The sequence below is a fragment of the Salvelinus fontinalis genome, chromosome 6 (assembly GCF_029448725.1).
Source record: "Salvelinus fontinalis isolate EN_2023a chromosome 6, ASM2944872v1, whole genome shotgun sequence".
NCBI classification, from domain to species: domain Eukaryota; kingdom Metazoa; phylum Chordata; class Actinopteri; order Salmoniformes; family Salmonidae; genus Salvelinus; species Salvelinus fontinalis.
This window is the reverse complement of record NC_074670.1, coordinates 20,349,820-20,372,580: the sequence shown is the minus strand read 5'-3', so window position 1 is coordinate 20,372,580 and position 22,761 is coordinate 20,349,820. Positions and strand designations below refer to the sequence as shown.

Below are 22,761 nucleotides of genomic sequence, written 5' to 3'. Positions count from 1 at the left end.
TAATACAGTGACAGCTAAAAGATACCAAAAACAATGTAGTCCAATCAACATAAGCTAAATATGATGTGGCCATGCGCGTTCGTGGAAATTGAAAAGCATGTTGGCTCACCCTACTTGTAGAGAAACGCCAATGCCATCCTCCTCTCATGTTGACGAAACGGTCTATCACTCTGTCATACAGTACACGCTTTCATTTTTTGTTGTCCTAGGCTACCTGGCTAAAATGCTTGCTCGCTAGCCTAATTTCCTTTCACGGGCAATGTTAGCTAGTTAACATTAGCCTTCTACAACTAGCTACACATTGAACTTCCATCCTCTCTGGCCAAGGGCACAATGTATGAATTTATGGTTGGATCAGAATCGCCATTATAATCACTGGCCAGTACGGAGAATAAATTAAAACCACAAGTCCAAATCCCTATCATCCATGGCTAATTTAGGAAAGGGACCATTTTAGATAGCTAGCTAGCCATCAGAGGACAACAATACAATGAGATGCACAACGAGTTTCTGTCAATGTTTGCTCTCGATGCAATGTGATTGGAGTGAAGCCAAATCCAAACTGGCTTCCCTTGACACTTTTTATGTGTGCGCCAGGACCACTCACAGTTGATCTACACTGATTGGATATTATTTTATACAAAAGGCTTGCCTTGCATTCAATGCTACTGGCGGCATCAATTTCATACTCTTTTGGACCAGACAGCATCAGATAGATGGCCTATACATACAGAGACAGACAGCGCTGTTTAGCTCGCTCGGATGCTTTCTCCGGTGAGATTTGGGGAATTTTTGGGGGAAACCTGGCTTCCCTTTGCATCCATGAATAGACACCACTGGGAATAAATGGAACGGTTTCGAACATGGAAACAACGTTGGACTTTGTTCAATGTATTTCACAATGAGCCCGTCCCTCTATAGATCCTCTCATCAGCCTCCTGATTTTCAATCAGTTTTTAAACCCAGAGGCACATCATTGTGAGACTTACGGGAATGCTTGCGAAACAGACAGAGCAGACCAGGATGGGGTTTGGTGTTTGAGAAGTCAATGTGAAGTGAAAAATTCTTCCTTAGTTAATTTTCTGAAACAATGTCTTAAGTAGTTGAACATGTTATTACGCAAACCTCATGAAAGTGACAAGATTTCCTTTTTCGTCAAAAACAACATATCTAAGGAGTGCATTTGACTTGACAGCCTGCACATGTGCAGTTCAGCGCAAGACGACAGTTAAACCTCGATCACACCGACTGCGTAATTGCATTTTGGTACACCAGAATTACATTCATTTCCAATGGAACGTTGCGTTTGCCTTGCAGCATTGCATTGCAGAGGCATTTGCAGGGCGTTCTGTGTGGTGCATATGTTGGATTTATCGAACGTATGAGTCAAACTGTATGCGTAGACGGCTTGACAGAAATGGTAGACGGTGAATGTTGAACTTTTGTTGCACAAATATCCAGATGACGCTGCGTACCATTTTAAGCAAAACGCTGTCGGTGTGATCGAATAAGACCTGATGACGAGTTTCTGTACATGAGCTTAGCTAGCCCACTTCGCCATGACATTGCCTACAAGCGTCATCTCGGATTTCTATTGGAGAAGTAGGCCAACTATGCTGAAAGAGTAAAGTGTGTGTGTGTGAGAGCAAGTTCTCCAACACTGTAATATTTCATTTACATATGCTCAACATCATTTGTATCTGAAAGGCACCACTTGTTGCCATCCCCACATTATAGCTTGAAACAGTGTTACATCAGTCCTGCCTAGGGTTGCATGTAGTGACCAAGGTGGCTCCGATAGACATGGCAGCTCTGTTTCTAGCTCCAAATGCTAGATGGGACCAATGCAATTTCAATGGGAGGGTATATTACTGGGAACCTTCAAAGTTTACCAGTAAACTACCAGAATTTGGGTAATTTCAAGTTTCTTTGGAATTTTATAACAGTACGTCTAGTGGCCTTTTTGGGTACTTCAGATTATCACAGGTGTCTATCTCATGTAAATAGATAAATGAATCAGATAACATGAAATTTAAATTTAAATAGAATGACAAGCTGTAAAACATTTCTCAACATAAACCATTTAACTTACTGAATACCATTGGTGTTTAATATGAGGATTTCAGCATTAAATATCCGTTATTCTTTTTACAAACGTATCTCTGTTAATGATTTCACACCCAACTGGTAGCAGTTGTGAAAGAAAATCAAGTTGTTAGAGTTGCAGAGTTTATTGAAAATAATGCCATTGTTCAGATTTTTTCATTAATTAGGCTATTTTCTCATTAACCATAAAGTCTATCCACCAGAAACTCATGGACAATATGGACCCAAATATACACTTACAAAAATACTATGAATGTATTTTAAAAAGTTATTCAAGTATAAAATGACCAACATTACCATAGATTACATGTTAATTACCAAAATTACAGAATGTTCCAGGAGCTTTGGTAAATTACCAGTGGCTTTGCAACCCTAGTTCTGCATTCTTGTGTGTAAAATAATTATGGCATTCTGTTTAAATCTTCAATATACAGTGCCTTGCAAAAGTATTCATCCCCCTTGGCATTTTTCCTATTTTGTTGCATTACAACCTGTAATTTAAATGGATTTTTATTTGGATTTCATGTAATGGACATACACAAAACAGTCAAAATTGGTAAAGTGAAATTTAAAAAAATCACTTGTTACAAAATAATAATAAAAAAAAAAAAAACAGAAAAGTGGTGTGTGTATATGTATTCACCCCTCTTGCTATGAAGCCCCTAAATAAGATCTGGTGCAACCAATTACCTTCAGAAGTCACATAATTAGTTAATAAAGTCAACCTAAGTGTCACAAGATCAGTCACGTGATCTCTATACATACACACCTGTTCTGAAAGGCCCCAGAGTCTGCAACACCACCACAAAGACCAATGAGCTCTCCAAACAGGTCAGGGACAAAGTTGTGGAGGAGTACAGATCAGGGTTGGGTTATAAAAAAATATCAGAAACTTTGAACATCCCACAGAGCACCATTAAATCCATTACAAACAAATGGAAAGAATATGGCACCACAACAAATCTGCCAAAACTCACGGAGCAGATAAGGAAGGCATTAAATCTGAGGCAACAAAGAGACCAAAGATTACCCTGAAGGAGCTGCAAAGCTCCACAGCGGAGATTGGAGTATCTGTCCATAGGACCACTTTAAGCCGTACACTCCACAGAACTGGGCTTTACGGAAGAATGGCCAGAAAAAAAGCCATTGCTTAAAGAAAAAAATAAGCACACATATTTGGTGTTCACAAAAAGGCATGTGAGAGACTCAACCATATGGAAGAAGGTACTCTGGTCAGATGAGATTAAAATTGAGGTTTTTGGCCATCAAGGAAAACACTATGTCTGGCGCAAACCCAACAACTCTCATCACCCCCGAGAACACCATCCCCACAGTGAAGCATGGTGGTGGCAGCATCACGCTGTGGGGATGTTTTCTCATCGGCAGGGGCTGGGAAACTGGTCAGAATTTAAGGAATGATGGATGGTGCTAAATACAGGGAAATTCTTGAGGGATACCTGTTTGTCTTCCAGAGATTTGAGACTGGGACAGAGGTTCACCTTCCAGCAGGACAATGACCTTAAGCATACTGCTAAAGCAACACTTGAGTGGTTTAAGGGGAAACATTTAAATGTCTCAAAATGGCCTAGTCACAGCCCAGACCTCAATCCAATTGAGAATCTGTGGTATGACTTAAAGATTGCTGTACACCAGCGGAACCCCCTCCAACTTGAAGGTGCTGGAGCAGTTTTGCCTTGAATGGGCAAAAATCCCAGTGGCTAGATGTGCCAAGCTTATAGAGACATACCCCAAGAGACTTGCAGCTGGATTTGCTGCAAAAGGTAGCTCTACAAAGTATTGACTTTGGGATGGTGAATAGTTATGCAAGCTCAAGTTTCCTGTTTAGTCTTATTTCTTGTTTGTTTCACAAATATTTTGCATCTTCAAAGGGGTAGGCATGTTGTGTAAATCAAATGAAGCAAACCCCCCCCCAAAAAAATCTATTTTAATTCCAGGTTGTAAGGCAACAAAATAGAAAAAATGCCAAGGGGTGAATACTTTCACAAGCCACTGTACACCCACACAAAAATAAATCATCCCTCAAATGTCCAGCTACCATGAAAACATTCAGAGCTTTGTTCATTGCTTATAACAAGGGTAATTTAATATTCAATCATACAAGGACACATAAATTAACTTAAATATTTGATAAGAATTACATTTATGTCAATGTTCCAATAGGGACAGAAGTTTCCAGCACAGCAAGCTTGTCCTGAAAAGAAGAAATAGGTCAATTTTAAAAACGGCTGGTATGACAAACACTTGAAATGATTGCAACTGAAACTGACATTAACACTCAAGTAGGCGGCATTGAAACAGTGACTAGACTATATGAAAACTAACCTTTGTGGATGGTTTCCAAAACCTCCCCAGCTCCTCCTCTAGGGCTGGTCCTTGGTAATCTTCTCTCCACTCGGCAGGCTCCATGTACCCCTGCAGAAACGCTGCTGCTTCGTCCACCAAAGGCATCTGTCCAACCACCACTCTCTCAACCTTTGACCCTTCTATCCCAGCAACCTGCTCTTTAACTTTCTTTGACACCTTAGCATTTGTGGTGACAACACTCAACTCACTTGACATGTTCCTCTGAGCTACCTCCTTAACCATCACAGTATTCTCCTCAGGAATATTGCCAATCTTTACCTCCACCTCTTCACCCTCAGGCATCTCCTCCTCAGGTACATGTTTCAAAGTTACACTTGCTGTTACTTTGTCTGTGCCATTCTCTTCAGCCTCCACCTCAATCACCTCCTCCTCAGCCTGTTTGTCCCCAATCGGCTCCTCCACACCCCCTTCTTTTCTGGCTACCACCCCCTCTCTCACTCCTATAACTATCCCTTCCTGCACCCCCTCTACTTTATTCATAACAGCGACTGACATGTTTTTGTCCTCCTCCCAAGGAGTGACTGCCAAACTTTTAAACTTCACCTTCTCCTCCTCTTTATAAGTGACTGCCAAGGTCTCCTCCACCCTTTCCTCACTGTCTGGCTGTCTCTCAGCCTGAATGGGTAAACTCATCTCCCTGTCCTCCAACACTCTCCAGGGTTCACTGGTGATCAGGCTTTTCACTGAAGGATACTTCAAGGCTGGCCCTGGTTACATCAGACAGAACCACAGGTTACAGATCAGCATACATTATATTGACTAATTCATCTTTGATGAATTAGAGAGAAAAAAGGTGGTCCAACATTAACTGTGTTGTATACTTACAAAACTCTGACACGTCACAGACAGAATCACAGCAGGAGCACACAGAGTGAGGGCCATACAGCTCCTCCCACCTAACAAGACATAACCAGGGGTGTAATCATTAGTCCAAAACGTTTTGCAATGGAGATTTTTCAGTTTGGAGTAAACACTTTTGCAACAAAAACGAGAGTTTCTATTGGACAAATTCAGGTAGGTCACTCCCTGTTTCGTTAGCTTCCGTTTGGTTTCTAGTGAATAAACCTCTACTTAACCAGTGCAAAAAACAATGCATGACAACTAAATTACTTAATGATTTCATTATTATCAGTGTCCCACACACTGATCATGACCACCGTATATGTAACTTGTGAAGTAATTATTGGGCGATGATTGATCGACAGTGGTATAAGTAAAAATACTTTTAAGTACAACTTTTTGGGGATATCTGTACTTAACTATTTATATTGACAACTTTTTATTTTACTACAGATATTCCGAAAGAAAAAGCACTTTTTACTCCCATACATGTTCCCTGACACCCAAAAGTACTCATTACATTTCGAGTGCTTAACAGGACAGAAAATGTTCCAATTCACAGACTTATCAAGAGAAGTCACGGTCATCACTACTGTCTCTGACCTTGCAGGCTTACTAAACACAAATGCTTTGTTTGTAAAGTATGTCAGTGTGCCCCTGGCTATCCATAAATAAATAAAATAGTACTGTCTGGTTGGCATAATACAGGGAATTTGAAAATATTTAGCATTTACTTTTGATACTTAAGTATATTTAAAATACTTACTCAAGTAGTATTTTACTGGGTGACTCACTTTTACTTGAGTATTAAGGTATCTTTACATTTAATCAAGTATGACAATTGGGTACTTTTCCCACCACTGGATATAGAAATAGATCAGATTGGTCGAGGTTACTGTTGAGACTCTAAAAAGACAGTTACCTTCCCACTGTGTTATTGTACGTGCAGGATTTGGCGCTCTGCTTTGAAGTGGATTTCATGACAGTCATAATACAGTGCAGGTAGAGACGCTGTGGAACAGAGTACGGATTATATAAATCACTATTCGCTACCGTTGTGGAAACATTTGTGTTCCTTTAAAAGGATATAGCCTAACCTTGGCAGTGATTTGGGGGAACAGGAAAGCATCCACAGTGAAGCGCAGGTCATTTGACTCTCTGGAGAAAAACTGGGACTGACTGCCTTTCCGCTTGCTGTCCACCATACATCTAAAAACACATACACGTGGATATACCCACCACTAGAATAGATACAAATGCTATAGCTACAGCAGTGTGTGAGAACTTAAGTGTTTGATTACCCAAAGTTGTGAATTACTTCATGGCGGGGTGTGGTATTTGGGTCCTTGGATGTCGCAACAAAGCAGGAATCAACAAACACACTCTCATCTTTGGGGACAAAAGCTGCGTAGGCTTTGAAGTACATTGGCTCCCCAAGCATGTAGCCCTCTTCTGCCGACAATTCTACCCATCGCTCTAGATTTGGAGAAAAATATTTCCCCCTCATTCTCTACACCTTAAATCATCTTGCCAACTCTTGTAATGGGACATGTTTACTTACCATTGCATGCAGTGAGCCTAAACATGTGTTTGCCATTCATACTCTTCAAGAGAGTGCGGTCATGCACCTCAGGTACATAGCCAACTTTGTAGGAGTAGTGGAATCTGTTAAGGAAATGGATGGTAAACGGCAAAAAAAAAACTCATTCACAGAGTAGTAAGACTGAAGTATAAATGCCTACTGTAGACTAGTCTATTGGGCACTGTACCGGTTATAAATGCACTGAATGGGGAGGTTGAGAGGTATGGCTCTTATCACTGGCCCTTGTGGTTCTGGAGAAAAGCGAAGTGAGCTGGAGTACACCAGCTGGCCATTCATGGTCTGGAAGTCATTAACAGAAAATAGTACATATTTTAGGGTCAGTTTAAGAGTGTGCTCCAAATGGATAGAGGGCAAAATGTATCCCAACACATCTTACCGTTTGAGTACTGCCACAGTTATTCAGGTCATAATGGAAGTAAAAGAAAAGTGGGGTGACCCGGGTGACGGGGCAAGTGCCCAGGAAGAGCATGGAGGCCAGACACCTAAACCTGAGCTGACCTCTGTTGATGCGCACGGATATCTTGTTGTACCCGCACCATACCTCCACTCCACGCGGATTACGCACGGGAGAGAAGTGGTTGCGCTCTGGACTATTTTGTAGCGGAAGCAAGAGGTTGGTCAAGATACTGGGGAAACGTATTTTCCCGGCGACTGGTCTGAACAAGTCCCTATCGACGACGGGAACCGCAGAGTGCTGGAACATGGGAAGGAAGTAGTATGGTGGTTTTGACCGAGGGGCACCGATGGCATCGTCTTCCACTATCTGAGGCCTGATCACCTCACGCCCTGGTACATTGCCAGGGAGGTGCCGCTCCGCAAATTGGTAGTCTTGATGCTCTTGACCACCCCATCTGTCAACGTTAAAATCAGCTTCTGCTGATACTTGTGTGAATGGACAGGCAGAAAAAATCCATACAAATAGACAAAACATCCACGCAACTTGTGCCATGTTCAACGTGACCAAAGCCGCAAAAAAAAAAAAACTCTGTTGTCCAGAGCGCCTCGTGGACACACTGCTGTTAGCAAACTAGTGACCATTTAAAGATTAATCATGTAGGCGCTTGATAATTGCGCTCACCTGGTTTTGGCGCAACAATTACGCACTTGGCACACACGGCGACGTTCGTTGCATGTAGGCTACTGGGCGTAGATGATCAATTAATGATTCACTTCATTATATTCGCAATGATATATGAAAACGTATTATGCATAGCCTACAATGTTGTTACAATGTAAACTTTGAGTATGTAATTCACTTATCTTTCCACCAGATGCCAGTATAAACTGTGCTCTCAATTTTACTCAGTGACTTGTGCGAATACAACACTTGGCCTTCACCTGTTATATTCATATTCAATAACTCTCAACTAGGAAGAGCGCAAATGTGTTGATGAACATGAGTCAAACGGTCCTAAATTGGTTCTAATTGCATGTCGTTCTATGGTATAGGTGACCCCACAGACAACATTTTGAACTAAACAGCATTTACCATTGACAATGGAATAGATAAACGGAGGATTGTGCTAACGTAAGCTGCGACCAAAGATACAGCTAGAGGCATAGAGTAGGTCTTCAGGGTAACAATAACCTGTCTTTAACACTTCGTAGCACGTGTTCATCAATCGTTACCTCCAGGAAGACACTGGTTCAAATACAGTGGGGACACTGTGTACCCATTTGATAGTAAAACACCAATCATTGTATCTAGCTATAATACTGTTTACACTTAACTCAGAGCTGCCTGCTACTGTATATTGGCAACAATAAAATATTGTCACAAGAGTGCAAGACTATCCAAATGACGCGACTGATTCCTAATAAGTATATTAGTAGCAACACCAACTTTGTGGTTCTTCACAGACATCATCCCCACCACAACCAACCAACACCAGTTACACTCAGGTACAACAACAAAAAGAATGAAATAACTTGAGGTCAAACGCAAATCTCAGATTTATTATGCCATGTCAGTGATCATTTAGCTTGCCACATCAACAGTTTGTCTTTGTGGTAGGCCTGCTACTGTATGCACATTGCTCAGATGAGGGTCTGTCGACTGAAAGCTGTGATTTGCATTTGACCTTTGTGTGCAAAAGTATACTCTTTATTCTTATATATCCAACTTTATTCTCACCCAGGTTCCCCATTCAGGCCCCGCCCAGTGGCTGACTTAAACTAAGAGTGTTTTAATAACACCTTTAACTGTTACATTTAGTCAATGCCCAACTTTCACCAGCAGGAAGGCAACCAAACAGAAAACAGGTTAATTTTTACCTTTTCTTTTTCTTGTTAAATAGTAATAAATACATGAGATGCAGTGGTTTATTTTTCCATTTTTTTCTGAAGCAGGATGGTTAAAAAGTTTCATTTTTATTTATTTATCTGTCTGTCTGTTTTCTTTAGCAGCAATCCGTACATGGTTGAAAGTGTAGATAGCAGCCGAGAGAGAAGTAGTTCACTTTTTTTTTGACTTGATGGCAAACAGCACTCACAGAGTGTCGTGAAGGAGGGAGGGAAGGGGAGAAAAAAGACAGGAGAAAGAAAAGAGGCCAGAGAAGTCAGTCACTGGGGCTGTAGGGGTAAGGAGGGCATGAAAGTGTCCCCTCATTAGTATGTACTCCTCCCTCCTGCTATATATTGCCCCCCTCCCCCCTCCTTCCAACAGAAAAATGGGGCAGAGGAGAAGAGAGCGAGACAGAGAGAGCGAGCAAGATTTGGCTTAGCATATCCAGTTACTCCAACCCAAAATGTGTGTTACATTTCTGTAGTTTATGGTCCAAAACAAAAGTGAATAAGAAAAGACAGAAAGAAAGACAGAGAAAGAGGGTGAAAGAGTCTGGTTAGATGGTTAGATGTTGAAGTAGAAGGCAGACATTTTTTTTTAAACAACAGGGAAGCATTTTGGTTTTCCTTGTGGCAAAATGTTTTGTTGTTTTTCGTTCTTGAATCACTTCCTCCTTTTGTGAAGAAGTTCTGCTCCCCCTCTCCTCTTGAAAGCCTCTCACTTCGTCAAATGTTTCAGCCTCCTCATCGTATAGTTTCTCACTGTGTGGTGACTACGGCTTTTGTCATTTGCTTCATTTTATTTCTATGATCTGTTTCATAGTTTCAGATATATAAGCCAGTGTCAAGCGATAGAAGATTGGAAACATAAAAAAAAATGTAACAAAAGTGTGTGTGTGTGTTTCGGGGGTGAGATATACTGAACTGAAAAACAAACTAAAAAGACCCTAGTTTGTTTGTTTCTCTGTGTATGCACAAGTGTTTTCTGTCCATCAGCAAAAAACAAAGAAAAAAAACCTGTATAAATTAAAATGAATAAATAAACCACCTCTCAATTTAGCGCTCTTCCGATCTCCCCGCTTACCCTCCTCCTCATGTAGTGATGTTTAATAAATAAAACATGTACAATTAAACCTAGACTTTAGAAAAACTAAACAAAAACAAAGAAAATAAAAAAGATGTTAAAAATAGCATAAGGGTATTCTCTCGTGCCTCCCGCTTCTTAACCAACAATTACCACTTTTCAAACCATTCATTTACTTTTGCGGTCTTCATTCCAAAATACAACCCAAACAACAAAAATCTCGCTGCAAACCTTTCCTTAAATCACATAAAATCAAATAATATAATATTAATAACAATAAAACAAACTTATCTGAAACTTTCCATTCCAACTACTGAGCCCCGTTTCTTTCCTTCAACAAAAGAAAAACAAACAAACTGAAAAAAGGATAAAAATGGTTTCAAAGCCTCTCTTACTCTCCCTCGACCTTCTCCCATGCAAAACAAAACTAAATTCCTTTGATATTTCATAAGTTTGTCTCTGTATGTGTGGCCGTATTTGTTTCAAACTCAAGTGTGTATAATGTATATGTGTTGAAATTGTAATGTTGTCGTTGTTAAAATTGTATGGCTTTTGGAATTTGTTCAAGATTTATCAAGAGTTGGCCGCGTTCTGACCACCGCCTCCTCCACTGCCGCACACACCCATCATGGTGGACTCCTCAGAGTCCGGCCTCCCCCCGCCACCCCCTACCCCCCTAGGTGGGGGCCCCCCGGTGAGCATCCCACCCCCGACCACGCTACCCTGGGGAGGGTTGTTATTGTTGTTACTGCCCGGGTAGCATGGGGGGATGTATCCAAGCCCGGAGGCAGCGACCAAGCTGTCCTGAGAGGCTGGGGGCTGGGCCAACTGCTGCTGAGAGCCGGCGGGGGGCGGCTGGGGGGCCATGACCGTCCTAGTCCGAAAGGCAGAGAGGCCCAGGTGGAGGTTGGAGGAGCCGTACTGGCTGGAGTCCAAGCTGGATGGGGGCGGCATGATGGAAGACTGACCCAGATGGTGGTGGTGTGTGAGGCTGAGCTCGATGCTGTCCGGCATCTGTGGGGAGGAGATGGGCATCAGGGGCTGGCCCTGCTGGCCCTGTGAAGCCTGGCCCTGGGGCTGGTTTCCCTGCCCAGTCTGCCGCAGGCCCCGCCCGTTGCCGTGGTGACCGCCGTAGATGGGGTGTGGGTGGTGTGGTTCCATCATGCCCCCGACGCCGCTGCCTCCCAGGAAGTGGCGCGAGTGCTGCGTGGCCGCCGGCTTGTGCAGCAGCAGCTGAGGATATGGGGGGTCGCCAACGCTACTGCCGCTGTTGGACAGAGGACCCATGCCCCCCTCTCCACCCGGCCAGAGGCGTAGCTGCTGCTGAGATGGAGCCTTGGCAGTGTGGGGGGGGGAAGAGAGGTCATTGTTAGAAACAGAGAATGCAGAATCTACAGTACATCATACAAATGTCAGTTCCAGCTGGTATAGAGGAAGAACATGTTGTTCCATGTGATGAGATCTGAGACATCAGAGTGAGGTCAGATTTAAACCGCTCACCTGTGGACTCTGCATCTCGTAGTCTGAGTGAGTAACTGCACTGTTGTAGTACCGGTTACTGTACCGGTAATTCCGGTTGTCATTGGAAGAACCGCTAGATCCACCTGGACAGAGGGAGTAGGGGAGGAGAGACGGAGTAGGGGAGGAGAAGGGGAGGAGACACTCAGTCAGTCAGAATACACAATAGTTGTGTTACGTCAACATACTGACAGTCCATCACTGCTGGGACCATAACCTGTTGCTGAGCTGCTGAACATGGTGCTGTAGCTAAGGTGACTAGCTGTTGCCATGGTGAATGGGAGCTGTAGCTGTGGCAGAGGAGAGGCCGCTGAGGCTGAGCTGTTGCTATGGTGACGGTGTGCTGCAGGCTGTAGGGACTGAGCTGCGGCTGAAGTAACTAGGAGCTTGTTTCTATGGAGACTGTGTAGCTGTTGCAGATAGTGAGGGGCTGTAGGGGCTGGCTGAGATGTAACATTGAACAACCATCACTATGACGCAGTAGACTGCAGTGTTCCCCCGAAGACTATGTAGGTGGGAGGGATCTCCCAGACAAGATCCTTTACAGTACTAACCAACATGGATTCAATGGACTTTCAATAGCTCTCAATCTAAGGAAATGTTGGTGTTTTTCACAAACATAGGAGAGAATTATCTGGGGGGAAACACTGCAGTGGTAATATGGGATCAAATTGGCTGCCAATGCTTAGTTCTCTATTGAGGTTTGACCTCTGCAGTGGTTTCTGCTAGATGTTTCCCCATGCAGTGGACTGTGACTGTGGCTTATGGTAAGGGTATACTGTATACTAACTGCTGTGTCCCGTACCGGAGCTGGAGACGGAGCTGGTGGTGGAGGTGGAGTGGCTGTGGTCCATGGCCGGGCTGGTGGAGGTGGAGCTGCTGGTGTTGGTGCCCTCGTCCGTCGTCTTCTTGAAGAAGTTGTGCTGCAGCGCGTAGAAGGGCGTGATGCGCGTCTTGGGGTCGTAGTCCAGCATGCGCAGGATCAGGTCCTTGAACTTCAGGTAGTCGCAGGGAGCGTGCCCCTGCTCTCCGCCCCGCCTCCCGCCAGGACCCCCGGTCTCCACCCCCAGGATCTCATGGAGCCGCCGCGTCGCAGGAGGCTTGTACTCCTGAAGAGGGGGATAGAGTGAGAGAGAGAAGGGGGAGAACAGAGAATATGGATGTGGGGAGGTGCAGAGAAACACTTGAGTTCTCATTTTCTTCGAGGCAGTTTTAGTGACTTTTAGTAATTATTATGGTTGAATTTCACACATGCAAGCATGCATGATGTTATGACGGTGAAATGATTGATGGTCAGTAGAATGCATATTATGAATGGATAGACTCACTATTAGGCCTACTTTATTTACATAACAACAAGCCAGTGATGAGAAGCTGGATGAGACCTCCAACATGTATCCTTACATGATGGTCTCCCTTCTAAAGACCATCAGCTCCTAGTCCTAAAACTAACAATAAGTTGTCTTATCCTGCACTATATCATTCACTTAACCCCTAATCGTCTAGTGAAAATTCATGGCAACACCCATAGGTGTAAACCCGTGCTCACACACCCACCCAGGTGTGCCTGCCTCTGGGGTGAGATGGCTGATCCCCCACCATCTCCAATCCCTTTTGGACAAAGTTAATTAACATCTGATCCAAACTTTTCTCCCCCTCTTTCTCTCACCTCCAACGTAACCCAGGCCTCTCCCTTTGTTCAACCTCTACCTTTCACCTGCCTCCACTGCTCCTTCGTATCATCCCTCTATCTTATTAAGGGCTATGTAATGCTTCTGATACACATAGAATAATGGAACGATAAGGAACTTTTTAGACAATTAGGGAAAGTTATATGACGAGGGGTTTTACGGTTTAGATGATGATGACTGGAGAGGAAGATGCTGAGGGCTCAGATCTCCTTCCTAAGAGTGGGAGTTTAGGTTGGAAATGAGAAAAGGGAGACAATACCTCTTCTGCACAAACTACTTACCAAAATCAAGCTAACCCTCCACCTCGGTTTTCTACCCATCTCTCTTTCTCTATCTACGGGTGAATGGTTAATACAAGTAGGAAGTTCGTAGAGAAGTTGCCTCTAACCTCTGACACTAGGGTCAAATATCTTTCCATCCTCCTAGTAGTTAAGTTTAGGTTTGGAGGTAAGAGCAAGGTAACCTGATCCAAGATTTGTGGGGTGACAGGAGAACCTGAACCTACTGCGTTGTGAGTGACAGGAAGGATGTGGTTCGGAGATGAGATGAGATGAGAAGATTAAGTAAGAGCAGAGTTTTACTCACGGAGGCTGAGGGGTAAAGTACCTTCTTTATGTCCTTGTTCTTCTTGACAGTCCACAGACCGTCGGACAGCTTGTCAAAGTACTTCCGTGCTTTGGGAGCCTGATCCAGCATGTGGTTGGGAGGGACCCCCAGTACCTCCACTATCTTATTCATCTGATCCACCTGGAGAGAAAGAAACAACAGGGCAGGTCAGGGACAAATTCTGCATCGACACCCAATGCTGTGTGTGTTCTCACAGCCTACCTCGTTGGAGCCACTGAAGAGGGGTTCTCCCGTGTGCATCTCCACCAGGATGCAGCCCAGGGACCACATGTCAATGGCCAGGTCGTAGGGCATGCCCAGTAACACCTCCGGAGATCTGTAGAACCGACTCTGGATGTACTGGTAGATCTGTGGTGGAGGAGAAGACGGAGGGACAGAATGAGGTGATATAAGAAACAAAAAGAGGTGAAGAGGGAGAGAAGAAGGTAGGGAGAAAGGGAGAGAAGAAGGTAGGGAGAAGGGGAGAGAAGACAGAGGAGGGATGGACAGGTAGGGGTGAGGTAAAGAAATTAAATATATTACCAAAGAAGAGAGCGAGATAGAAAGACGAGGGGAGAAAATGTGATGACAAAAGATAAAGGTATTAGCTCCAGTATGTTGGTTACAGCAGAACAGAGCTGTGTCCCTTTAATAACATTTCTAATCTAAATTAGAGCACACTCACTGGTGGAGGGAGACAGAATGGTGGAAGTGGTGCAGTGACACCGTTCGTCCACACGGGGGCAGGCCAAGCTGAGTAGAAATATCTAAACTGGGTGCAGCAGAGCCGCTGGGATTCTATACTTGAGCACTGTAGTGAGGCCCATTTCCTCATCTTCCCAAGAGTCCTCAAAGACGTGCTGTGAATGCCAGTTCCTATTCAACCTGGCAACGTCCTCCCTCCATAGCTTCCCTCTCCATGTCTATTTACCCTCTGCAGAAAACTGAGCTCATTCTCTTTTGAAACGGAGAGACGAAATCATCATCTGGGCTATTCTCTCCCTCATCCATCCATCTGTCTACCCCACCCTTCTCTTCTCTCTCTTCCTGAGATATCCAGAGGCATTAGCAGACAAATAATACAATGTTTCAGAAAAGGTTAATATACAATGAACATTTATCTGGTGTACAAAATGCTGTCTCTTATTCATTCTACCTCTACCATTTCCTCCCTTCCCCGGCATCTCTCTCTCTATGCCCCCCAACAGCTCCCTCCTCTCTCCCTGCCCCAATTGTCTTCTCTACCCACCCCCCCCCCCCCCCTAGAGGGTATATAGCGTGCATTAAGGGCCTACTATATAAACCACAGTCGACTGCTGATGTATGCATTGGTTTAAGTCGATCTGAAATATAACACACAGGAGCATGCAGATATACCCAGAACAATTCACAAAGGATACATTGGGAGTGGTGAACTGCAGTGCACTGATTTCAGGAGTGGACTGTGTATATTGATGTGCTTGGTAAGGTGTAGTCCTTCCTCCCCTTGCTTCTCCCTCTCTCCTAACCCAATGGTGTTCTCTCATCAACCCCCCCCCACATGCATTGGGTTCATTAGGGTCTTCTATATCTCTGTGCTTGGTTAATCAGCTAGTCTCCTCACCCTCTGGCCTAGTTGACAGGAGCTGCCGAAGTCCACGATCTTGATGGCGCTGCGCTTGGGGTTGCACAGCAGGATGTTCTCTGGCTTGAGGTCGCAGTGGATGATGCTGAGCTCGGGCGTGGCCAGGAACAGTAGCGCCGTGCACAGCTGCTGGGCAAACTTCCTGGTCAGGTTGAGAGAGACGCCGCGGAAGTTGGTGTTGCGCAGGAGGTCGTACAGGTTGTAGGAGAGAAGCTCGAACACCAGGCACAGGTGGTTCCGGAACATGAAGTGCCTCTTCAGGTGGACTAGAGGCGGAGAGGAGGGAAGAGGAGGGAGGTTAGTAGGGGAAGCGGTATACTGCAGTAACCTATCTGGGTGCTCTGCTCTACATGGGTAGTGGTTGAGGTGACTTCCAGAGTGACAGTGTGCCCTTGGAGTGGAGAGCAAGGTGCTTTGACCACATGGAAAACAGCTCGGCCATATAAATGCCATCTATTTTTATATTATTGTGTGTCAATCACCTCGCTCAGCGCTATAGGAGCTTAGTAAGATAGAGGTGATTCTGTGACAGGTTTATCATTGCGAAGGCTACTGGATTGATATGTATGTAGCATGATATTTATACATAGGGATATATGAGAAGTAGGGCATTGGTCTATATTTCAATTGAGATGTTAAATGTGGAGCAGATTGCATGTGACGTCAAAGAGGCACAGTATGAATGCATTTTAGTAGATGGTATACAATGCAATAGTGTTAGATAATAAGTGGGGGCTTAAAGCAGAGTGTGTGTGTGTGCCCTCACCTATGTAGTACTTCATCTCGGTGTCATGTTTGTTCATGAGCTCCAGCAGTCGCAGCTCTATCTGGGCCTGGTTCAAGAAGGCTTTCTTGTTCTTGATGATCTTGATGGCCACCCATTCCTGCTCGTGGTGGTCATAGGCTTTCACCACCTGCGGGATGGGCAAGGTCACAGGTCAGACAGGTGGCCATGTTGTTTGTAGTATATGCAGGTGGTAGGGGCCAAGGCAAAGCTCCTTCACCAAACAAAATACAGTCATTATCCCTCTCCTCTTTCTTCTGGCCCACAAGAGCAATGACCCGTTTATTCTCCTCACGCCTGTAGACATACTTCATTCACCCCATGCAACTCTTCACCTTAAACCAGGGGTGTCAAACTCATTCCACGGAGGGCCTAGTGTCTGCAGGTTTTTGGTTTTTCCTTTCAATAAAGCCCTAGACAACCAGGTGTGGGGAGTTCCTAACTAATTAGTGATGTTAATTCATCAATCAAGTACAAGGGAGGAGCGAAAACCCGCAGACACTCGGCCCCCCGTGGAATGAGTTTGACACCTGTGCCTTAAACTTTGGAAGTGTTTCTCCTCTCTTTTCTTCCATCCTCTTCTTTCTCCCTCCTCCCCCCTGACCTATCCTCCCTCCTCCTAACCCCTGACCTATCCTCCCCCCTCCTACCCCCTGACCTATCCTCCCGCCCCCTACCCCCTGACCTATCCTCCCTCCTCCTAACCTATCCTCCCCCCTCCTACCCCCTGACCTATCCTCCCGCCCCCTACCCCCTGACCTATCCTCCCTCCTCCTAACCCCTGACCTATCCTCCCCCCTCCTACCCCCTGACCTATCCTCCCCCCTCCTACCCCCTGACCTATCCTCCCTCCTCCTAACCTATCCTCCCTCCTCCTACCCCCTGACCTATCCTCCCCCCTCCTACCCCCTGACCTATCCTCCCTCCTCCTAACCTATCCTCCCTCCTCCTACCCCCTGACCTATCCTCCCCCCTCCTACCCCCTGACCTATCCTCCCTCCTCCTAACCTATCCTCCCCCCTCCTACCCCCTGACCTATCCTCCCTCCTCCTAACCTATCCCCCTCCTCCTACCCCCTGACCTATCCTCCCTCCTCCTAACCCCTGACCTATCCTCCCTCCTCCTAACCTATCCTCCCTCCTCCTAACCTATCCTCCCTCCTCCTAACCTATCCTCCCTCCCCCTACCCCCTGACCTATCCTCCCGCCCCCTACACCATGACCTATCCTCCCCCCTCCTACCCCCTGACCTATCCTCCCTCCTCCTAACCCCTGACCTATCCTCCCTCCTCCTAACCTATCCTCCCTCCCCCTACCCCCTGACCTATCCTCCCGCCCCCTACACCCTGACCTATCCTCCCCCTACACCCTGATCTATCCTCCCCCTACACCCTGATCTATCCTCCCCCTGCCCTATCCTCCCACTACCCCCTGACCTACCCCCCCCCTCCTCCCCACTGACCTATCCTTCACCCTGACCTACCCTCCCCCTACCCCCCCGACTTATCCCATGACCTATCCTCCCCCCTACCCTATACTCTCTCTAAACTGTAAACTCTCTCCCCCATGTCCACTGACCTGCCCGAAGGAGCCCTTGCCGATGAGCGAGTCAATCTCGTAGCGGTCCAGCCACTTCTCCCCGTTCTTGACGATGTAGTCGTAGTTGTCGTCATCGTAGCCATCGTTGTACACCTTCCGCTCTTTCTTAGTGCTCGAGTCCTCCGGGGGCACCTGCTGGGCACGCCGCTTCTTCTTCGTGTAGTACACCTGGACACGGAGGAGAGGAGATGTCGAGAGGAAGGGCCGGGCGGGAAAAGAGAAAGAGGGGTAAGTCACTGATATTTCTCATTTTGCCACACTACTGTTTGGATAGATCTCGGAAGACCAAACCAATGATAAAACTGATATCCTTCACTTGTACATCAGTTTATGCTAATGCAGTTACATATACCTAGGGTTGCAAAACTCTGGTAACTTTCCAACTGGGATTTCTGGAAAACCAGGGACATTTGGGAAAGCAACCAGAATCTAATGTTTATACCAGGGGTGTAAAACAAATTTTGCCCTGGAGGCCTCATTCGGTCTTCAACGAGGTCCGGAGGGTGGCACCGAAAATTGGTTATACTTCCTCGCCATCAATATTTGCAAAAAAATTTCTGTTGTTCCCTGACTTGCTAGCTTTGATTTTGGTGCTAAGTGAGCTGGACAGTCAAGAAACTGTATGAATGTAATAAATCCATTATCATTTCTACACAGTTTTGATTTTGTTTTAGTCATTTAAAAGTATATTGAAAGTATATTGAAAGCTACCCCCCCCCAAAAAAAGCATTTTTATTTTACTCAAACCGTCCCTGAGCCGGATTGGACCCTCGAGGGCCGGATCCCAGCAGGTGAGCTGTGAGGTGATGTTTCCTGGAGATTATGACTCCTGCAGCAGCAGAGTCCTGTTGGACCTGATGGCTGGCTAAAATACACACTCCACTCACCTCATTGATGTGCTTGTAAGTCTTGATCAGATCGACAGAGAGTTTTCTCAGCGGGGCGCTGGCGGGATCTCTAAAACTTGGGGGGATCCTCCTCTGCAGTATGGTCGCATCAGACAGCACCTGGAAGGGACAGGTGGTGAGGGGAGCCCCAAAACTGTCCAAGACATCCCTGCAGTATTCTAACTAGCGGTTAAAAGAACTAAAGTAAATAAAGGTCACTATACAATGTGAGTGGAAGGAGTAATTTCCAATGAAATAACTGCATGTTTGAGTTTACCTATGTATACAGGCAACACTGTTGCCTAGCCACAGAACTATCTATCAGTGATGGTGGTTGTAGTTGCTTGTCAATAGAGTACAGTACCAGTCAAATTTTTAGAACACCCACTCATTCAAGCGTTATTCTTTATTTTGACTATTTTCTACATTGTAGAATAATGGTGAAGACATCAGAACTATGAAATAACACATACGGAATCACGTAACCCAAAAAAGTGTTCAGCAAATCAAAATATATTTTATATTTGAGATTCTGAGTAACCACCGTTTGCACACTCTTGGCATTCTCTCAACCAGCTTCATGAGGTAGTCACATGGAATGCATTTTAATAAGGCACATTTGTTAATTGAAAGTTAATTTGTGGAATTTCTTTCCTTCTTTAATGTGTTTGAGCCAATCAGTTGTGTTGTGACATGGTAGGGGTGGTATACAGAAGATAGCCCTATTTGGTAAAATACCAAGTCCATATCATGGCAAGAACAGCTCAAATAAGCAAAGAGAAAAAACAGTCCATCATTACTTTAAGACATGAAGGTCAGTCAATGTGGAACATTTAAAGAAATTCAAAGTTTCTTCAAGTGCAGTCGCAAAAACTATCAAGCGCTATGATGAAACTGTCTCCCATGAGGACCGCCACAGGAAAGGAAGACCCAGAGTTACCTCTGCTGGAGAGGATAAGTTCATTAGAGTTACCAGCCTCCGATTGCAGCCCAAATAAATGCTACACGGAGTTCAAGTAACAGACACATCTCAAAAACTGCGTGAATCAGGCCTTCATGGTCGAATACCGATTATTGGAGGACAAAAAAAGCCGATACCGATTAATCGGCCGATTAATAACAGCAACAAAAATGTTTTATACATACATATATATACATACATATATATATATATATATATATATATATATATATATATATATATATATATATATATATATATATATATATATATATATATATATATATATATACACACACATACAGTGGGGAGAACAAGTATTTGATATACTGCCGATTTTGCAGGTTTTCCTACTTACAAAGCATGTAGAGGTCTGTAATTTTTATCATAGGTACACTTCAACTGTGAGAGACGGAATCTAAAACAAAAATCCAGAAAATCACATTGTATGATTTTTAAGTAATTAATTTGCATTTTATTGCATGACATAAGTATTTGATCACCTACCAACCAGTAAGAATTCCGGCTCTCACAGACCTGTTAGTTTTTCTTTAAGAAGCCCTCCTGTTCTCCACTCATTACCTGTATTAACTGCACCTGTTTGAACTCGTTACCTGTATAAAAGACACCTGTCCACACACTCAATCAAACAGACTCCAACCTCTCCACAATGGCCAAGACCAGAGAGCTGTGTAAGGACATCAGGGATAAAATTGTAGACCTACACAAGGCTGGGATGGGCTACAGGACAATAGGCAAGCAGCTTGGTGAGAAGGCAACAACTGTTGGCGCAATTATTAGAAAATGGAAGAAGTTCAAGATGACGGTCAATCACCCTCGGTCTGGGGCTCCATGCAAGATCTCACCTCGTGGGGCATCAATGATCATGAGGAAGGTGAGGGATCAGCCCAGAACTACACGGCAGGACCTGGTCAATGACCTGAAGAGAGCTGGGACCACAGTCTCAAAGAAAACCATTAGTAACACACTACGCCGTCATGGATTAAAATCCTGCAGCGCACGCAATGTCCCCCTGCTCAAGCCAGCGCATGTCCAGGCCTGTCTGAAGTTTGCGAATGACCATCTGGATGATCCAGAGGAGGAATGGGAGAAGTTCATGTGGTCTGATGAGACAAAAATAGAGCTTTTTGGTCTAAACTCCACTCGCCGTGTTTGGAGGAAGAAGAAGGATGAGTACAACCCCAAGAACACCATCGCAACCGTGAAGCATGGAGGTGGAAATATCATTCTTTGGGGATGCTTTTCTGCAAAGGGGACAGGACGACTGCACCGTATTGAGGGGAGGATGGATGGGGCCATGTATCGCGAGATCTTGGCCAACAACCTCCTTCCCTCAGTAAGAGCATTGAAGATGGGTCGTGGCTGGGTCTTCAGCATGACAACGACCCGAAACACACAACCAGGGCAACTAAGGAGTGGCTCCGTAAGAAGCATCTCAAGGTCCTGGAGTGGCCTAGCCAGTCTCCAGACCTGAACCCAATAGAACATCTTTGGAGGGAGCTGAAAGTCCGTATTGCCCAGCGCCAGCCCCGAAACCTGAAGGATCTGGAGAAGGTCTGTATGGAGGAGTGGGCCAAAATCCCTGCTGCAGTGTGTGTAAACCTAGTTAAGAACTACAGGAAACGTATGATCTCTGTAATTGCAAACAAAGGTTTCTGTACCAAATATTAAGTTCTGCTTTTCTGATGTATCAAATACTTATGTCATGCAATAAAATGCAAATTAATTACTTAAAAATCATACAATGTGATTTTCTGGATTTTTGTTTTAGATTCCGTCTCTCACAGTTGAAGTGTACCTATGATAAAAATTACAGACCTCTACATGCTTTGTAAGTAGGAAAACCTGCAAAATCGGCAGTGTATCAAATACTTGTTCTCCCCACTGTATATAGCCCAAATAGGGCTATATAGGGCTATGTGTATTATATATAAAATACATTTTTGTAATAATTTACACATTTTTGTAATAATGACAACTGCAACAATACTGAATGAACACTTTTATTTTAACTTAATATAATACATAAATACACACACACACAGCTCTGAAGTGACAATGATACTGAAGAGTCTGCTTAGGAGACAAATACTCAACTGTTTGAATAAAAATAGAGTAAGTTACCTGTGATGAAAGTTGAAAACAAAAACTGTCATTTCTATATGCAGGAAATCCTATTTTAAAAATGGGCATGGTAAGAATTGACGACCAAAGTGCGAGTCATAATTCCCATGACACCTTCTAGCAAAATCTGAAAAGCGGTGCCTTCATTTATTTCATAGGATATTTTTTGATTCACTTAAAATAAGGTCTGTGTTTCGTGTAGGCTAACACCACCTTGCCAATTTTATAACTGTGTAGATATTCATAGGACAAGGTAACTCTGATAAGTGAAGATCATTTTTTTGTAGAGTGGATTTATGAAAATATGTTGACAAACGTTTCCTTATCCTAGTGAGATTTACAAGGGTATCAAAACGTTGAGGCGGTTTAAGCCTGCACGAAACACAGACCTTATTTGAAGTAGATCAAGACATTCTCTATGGAAGACATGAACGGTAAAATAACGAAGGAACCTCTTTCAAGTTCAGCCGCAAGTTATTACAGGAATTATAACGCGTCGACTATTTCTCTCTAAACCATATACCTTTGACTAATCCGGAAACTATCACCTCGAAAACAAAACGCTTATTCCGTTCCGTATTTTATCTAACGGGTGGCATCCATGAGTCTAAATATTCCTGTTACATTGCACAACCTTCAATGTTAT

General features: G+C 44.3%; 2 protein-coding genes across 6 annotated transcripts in view; both read right to left on the bottom strand.

The window, feature by feature from the left end:
- Positions 1 to 4,074: 4,074 nt before the first annotated feature.
- zp3d.1 (zona pellucida glycoprotein 3d tandem duplicate 1) lies at positions 4,075 to 8,772 on the bottom strand. Its single transcript, XM_055925434.1, has 9 exons — positions 7,311 to 8,772; positions 7,101 to 7,213; positions 6,893 to 6,996; positions 6,633 to 6,807; positions 6,429 to 6,540; positions 6,254 to 6,342; positions 5,317 to 5,387; positions 4,450 to 5,198; positions 4,075 to 4,318 (listed from the first exon to the last, which is right to left on the bottom strand). The coding sequence occupies exons 1-9, from the start codon at positions 7,881 to 7,883 to the stop codon at positions 4,268 to 4,270; spliced, it is 2,037 nt and encodes a 678-aa protein (XP_055781409.1). The 5' UTR covers positions 7,884 to 8,772; the 3' UTR covers positions 4,075 to 4,267.
- A 91-nt stretch (positions 8,773 to 8,863) lies between these two features.
- Positions 8,864 to 22,761, bottom strand: part of LOC129857311 (dual specificity tyrosine-phosphorylation-regulated kinase 1B-like) — an 82,709-nt gene continuing 68,811 nt past the window's right edge. For 2 of the 5 annotated variants that reach the window (XM_055925433.1, XM_055925429.1), the window contains exons 3-11: positions 19,010 to 19,129; positions 18,102 to 18,290; positions 16,507 to 16,654; positions 15,720 to 16,006; positions 14,339 to 14,485; positions 14,096 to 14,257; positions 12,610 to 12,928; positions 11,802 to 11,905; positions 8,864 to 11,636 (exon numbers count right to left, since the gene is read on the bottom strand). In XM_055925433.1, the coding sequence (XP_055781408.1) occupies positions 10,875 to 11,636; positions 11,802 to 11,905; positions 12,610 to 12,928; positions 14,096 to 14,257; positions 14,339 to 14,485; positions 15,720 to 16,006; positions 16,507 to 16,654; positions 18,102 to 18,290; positions 19,010 to 19,129 (2,238 nt within the window). In that variant the 3' untranslated portion in view covers positions 8,864 to 10,874. The remainder of the gene's footprint in view (positions 11,637 to 11,801; positions 11,906 to 12,609; positions 12,929 to 14,095; positions 14,258 to 14,338; positions 14,486 to 15,719; positions 16,007 to 16,506; positions 16,655 to 18,101; positions 18,291 to 19,009; positions 19,130 to 22,761) is intronic. The other 3 variants (XM_055925431.1, XM_055925432.1, XM_055925430.1) reach the window with 3 other exon arrangements.

Excerpts from the sequence above, each read along its gene's own strand:
- zp3d.1 (XM_055925434.1), bottom strand. The coding sequence starts at position 7,883 with ATGGCACAAGTTGCGTGGATGTTTTGTCTATTTGTATGGATTTTTTCT. Across the intron at positions 7,214-7,310 it reads ACTGTGGCAGTACTCAAACG|ACCATGAATGGCCAGCTGGT; the intron begins GTAAGATGTGTT and ends AATGACTTCCAG. Across the intron at positions 5,199-5,316 it reads CTGTGACGTGTCAGAGTTTT|GGCCAGCCTTGAAGTATCCT; the intron begins GTAAGTATACAA and ends TGATGTAACCAG.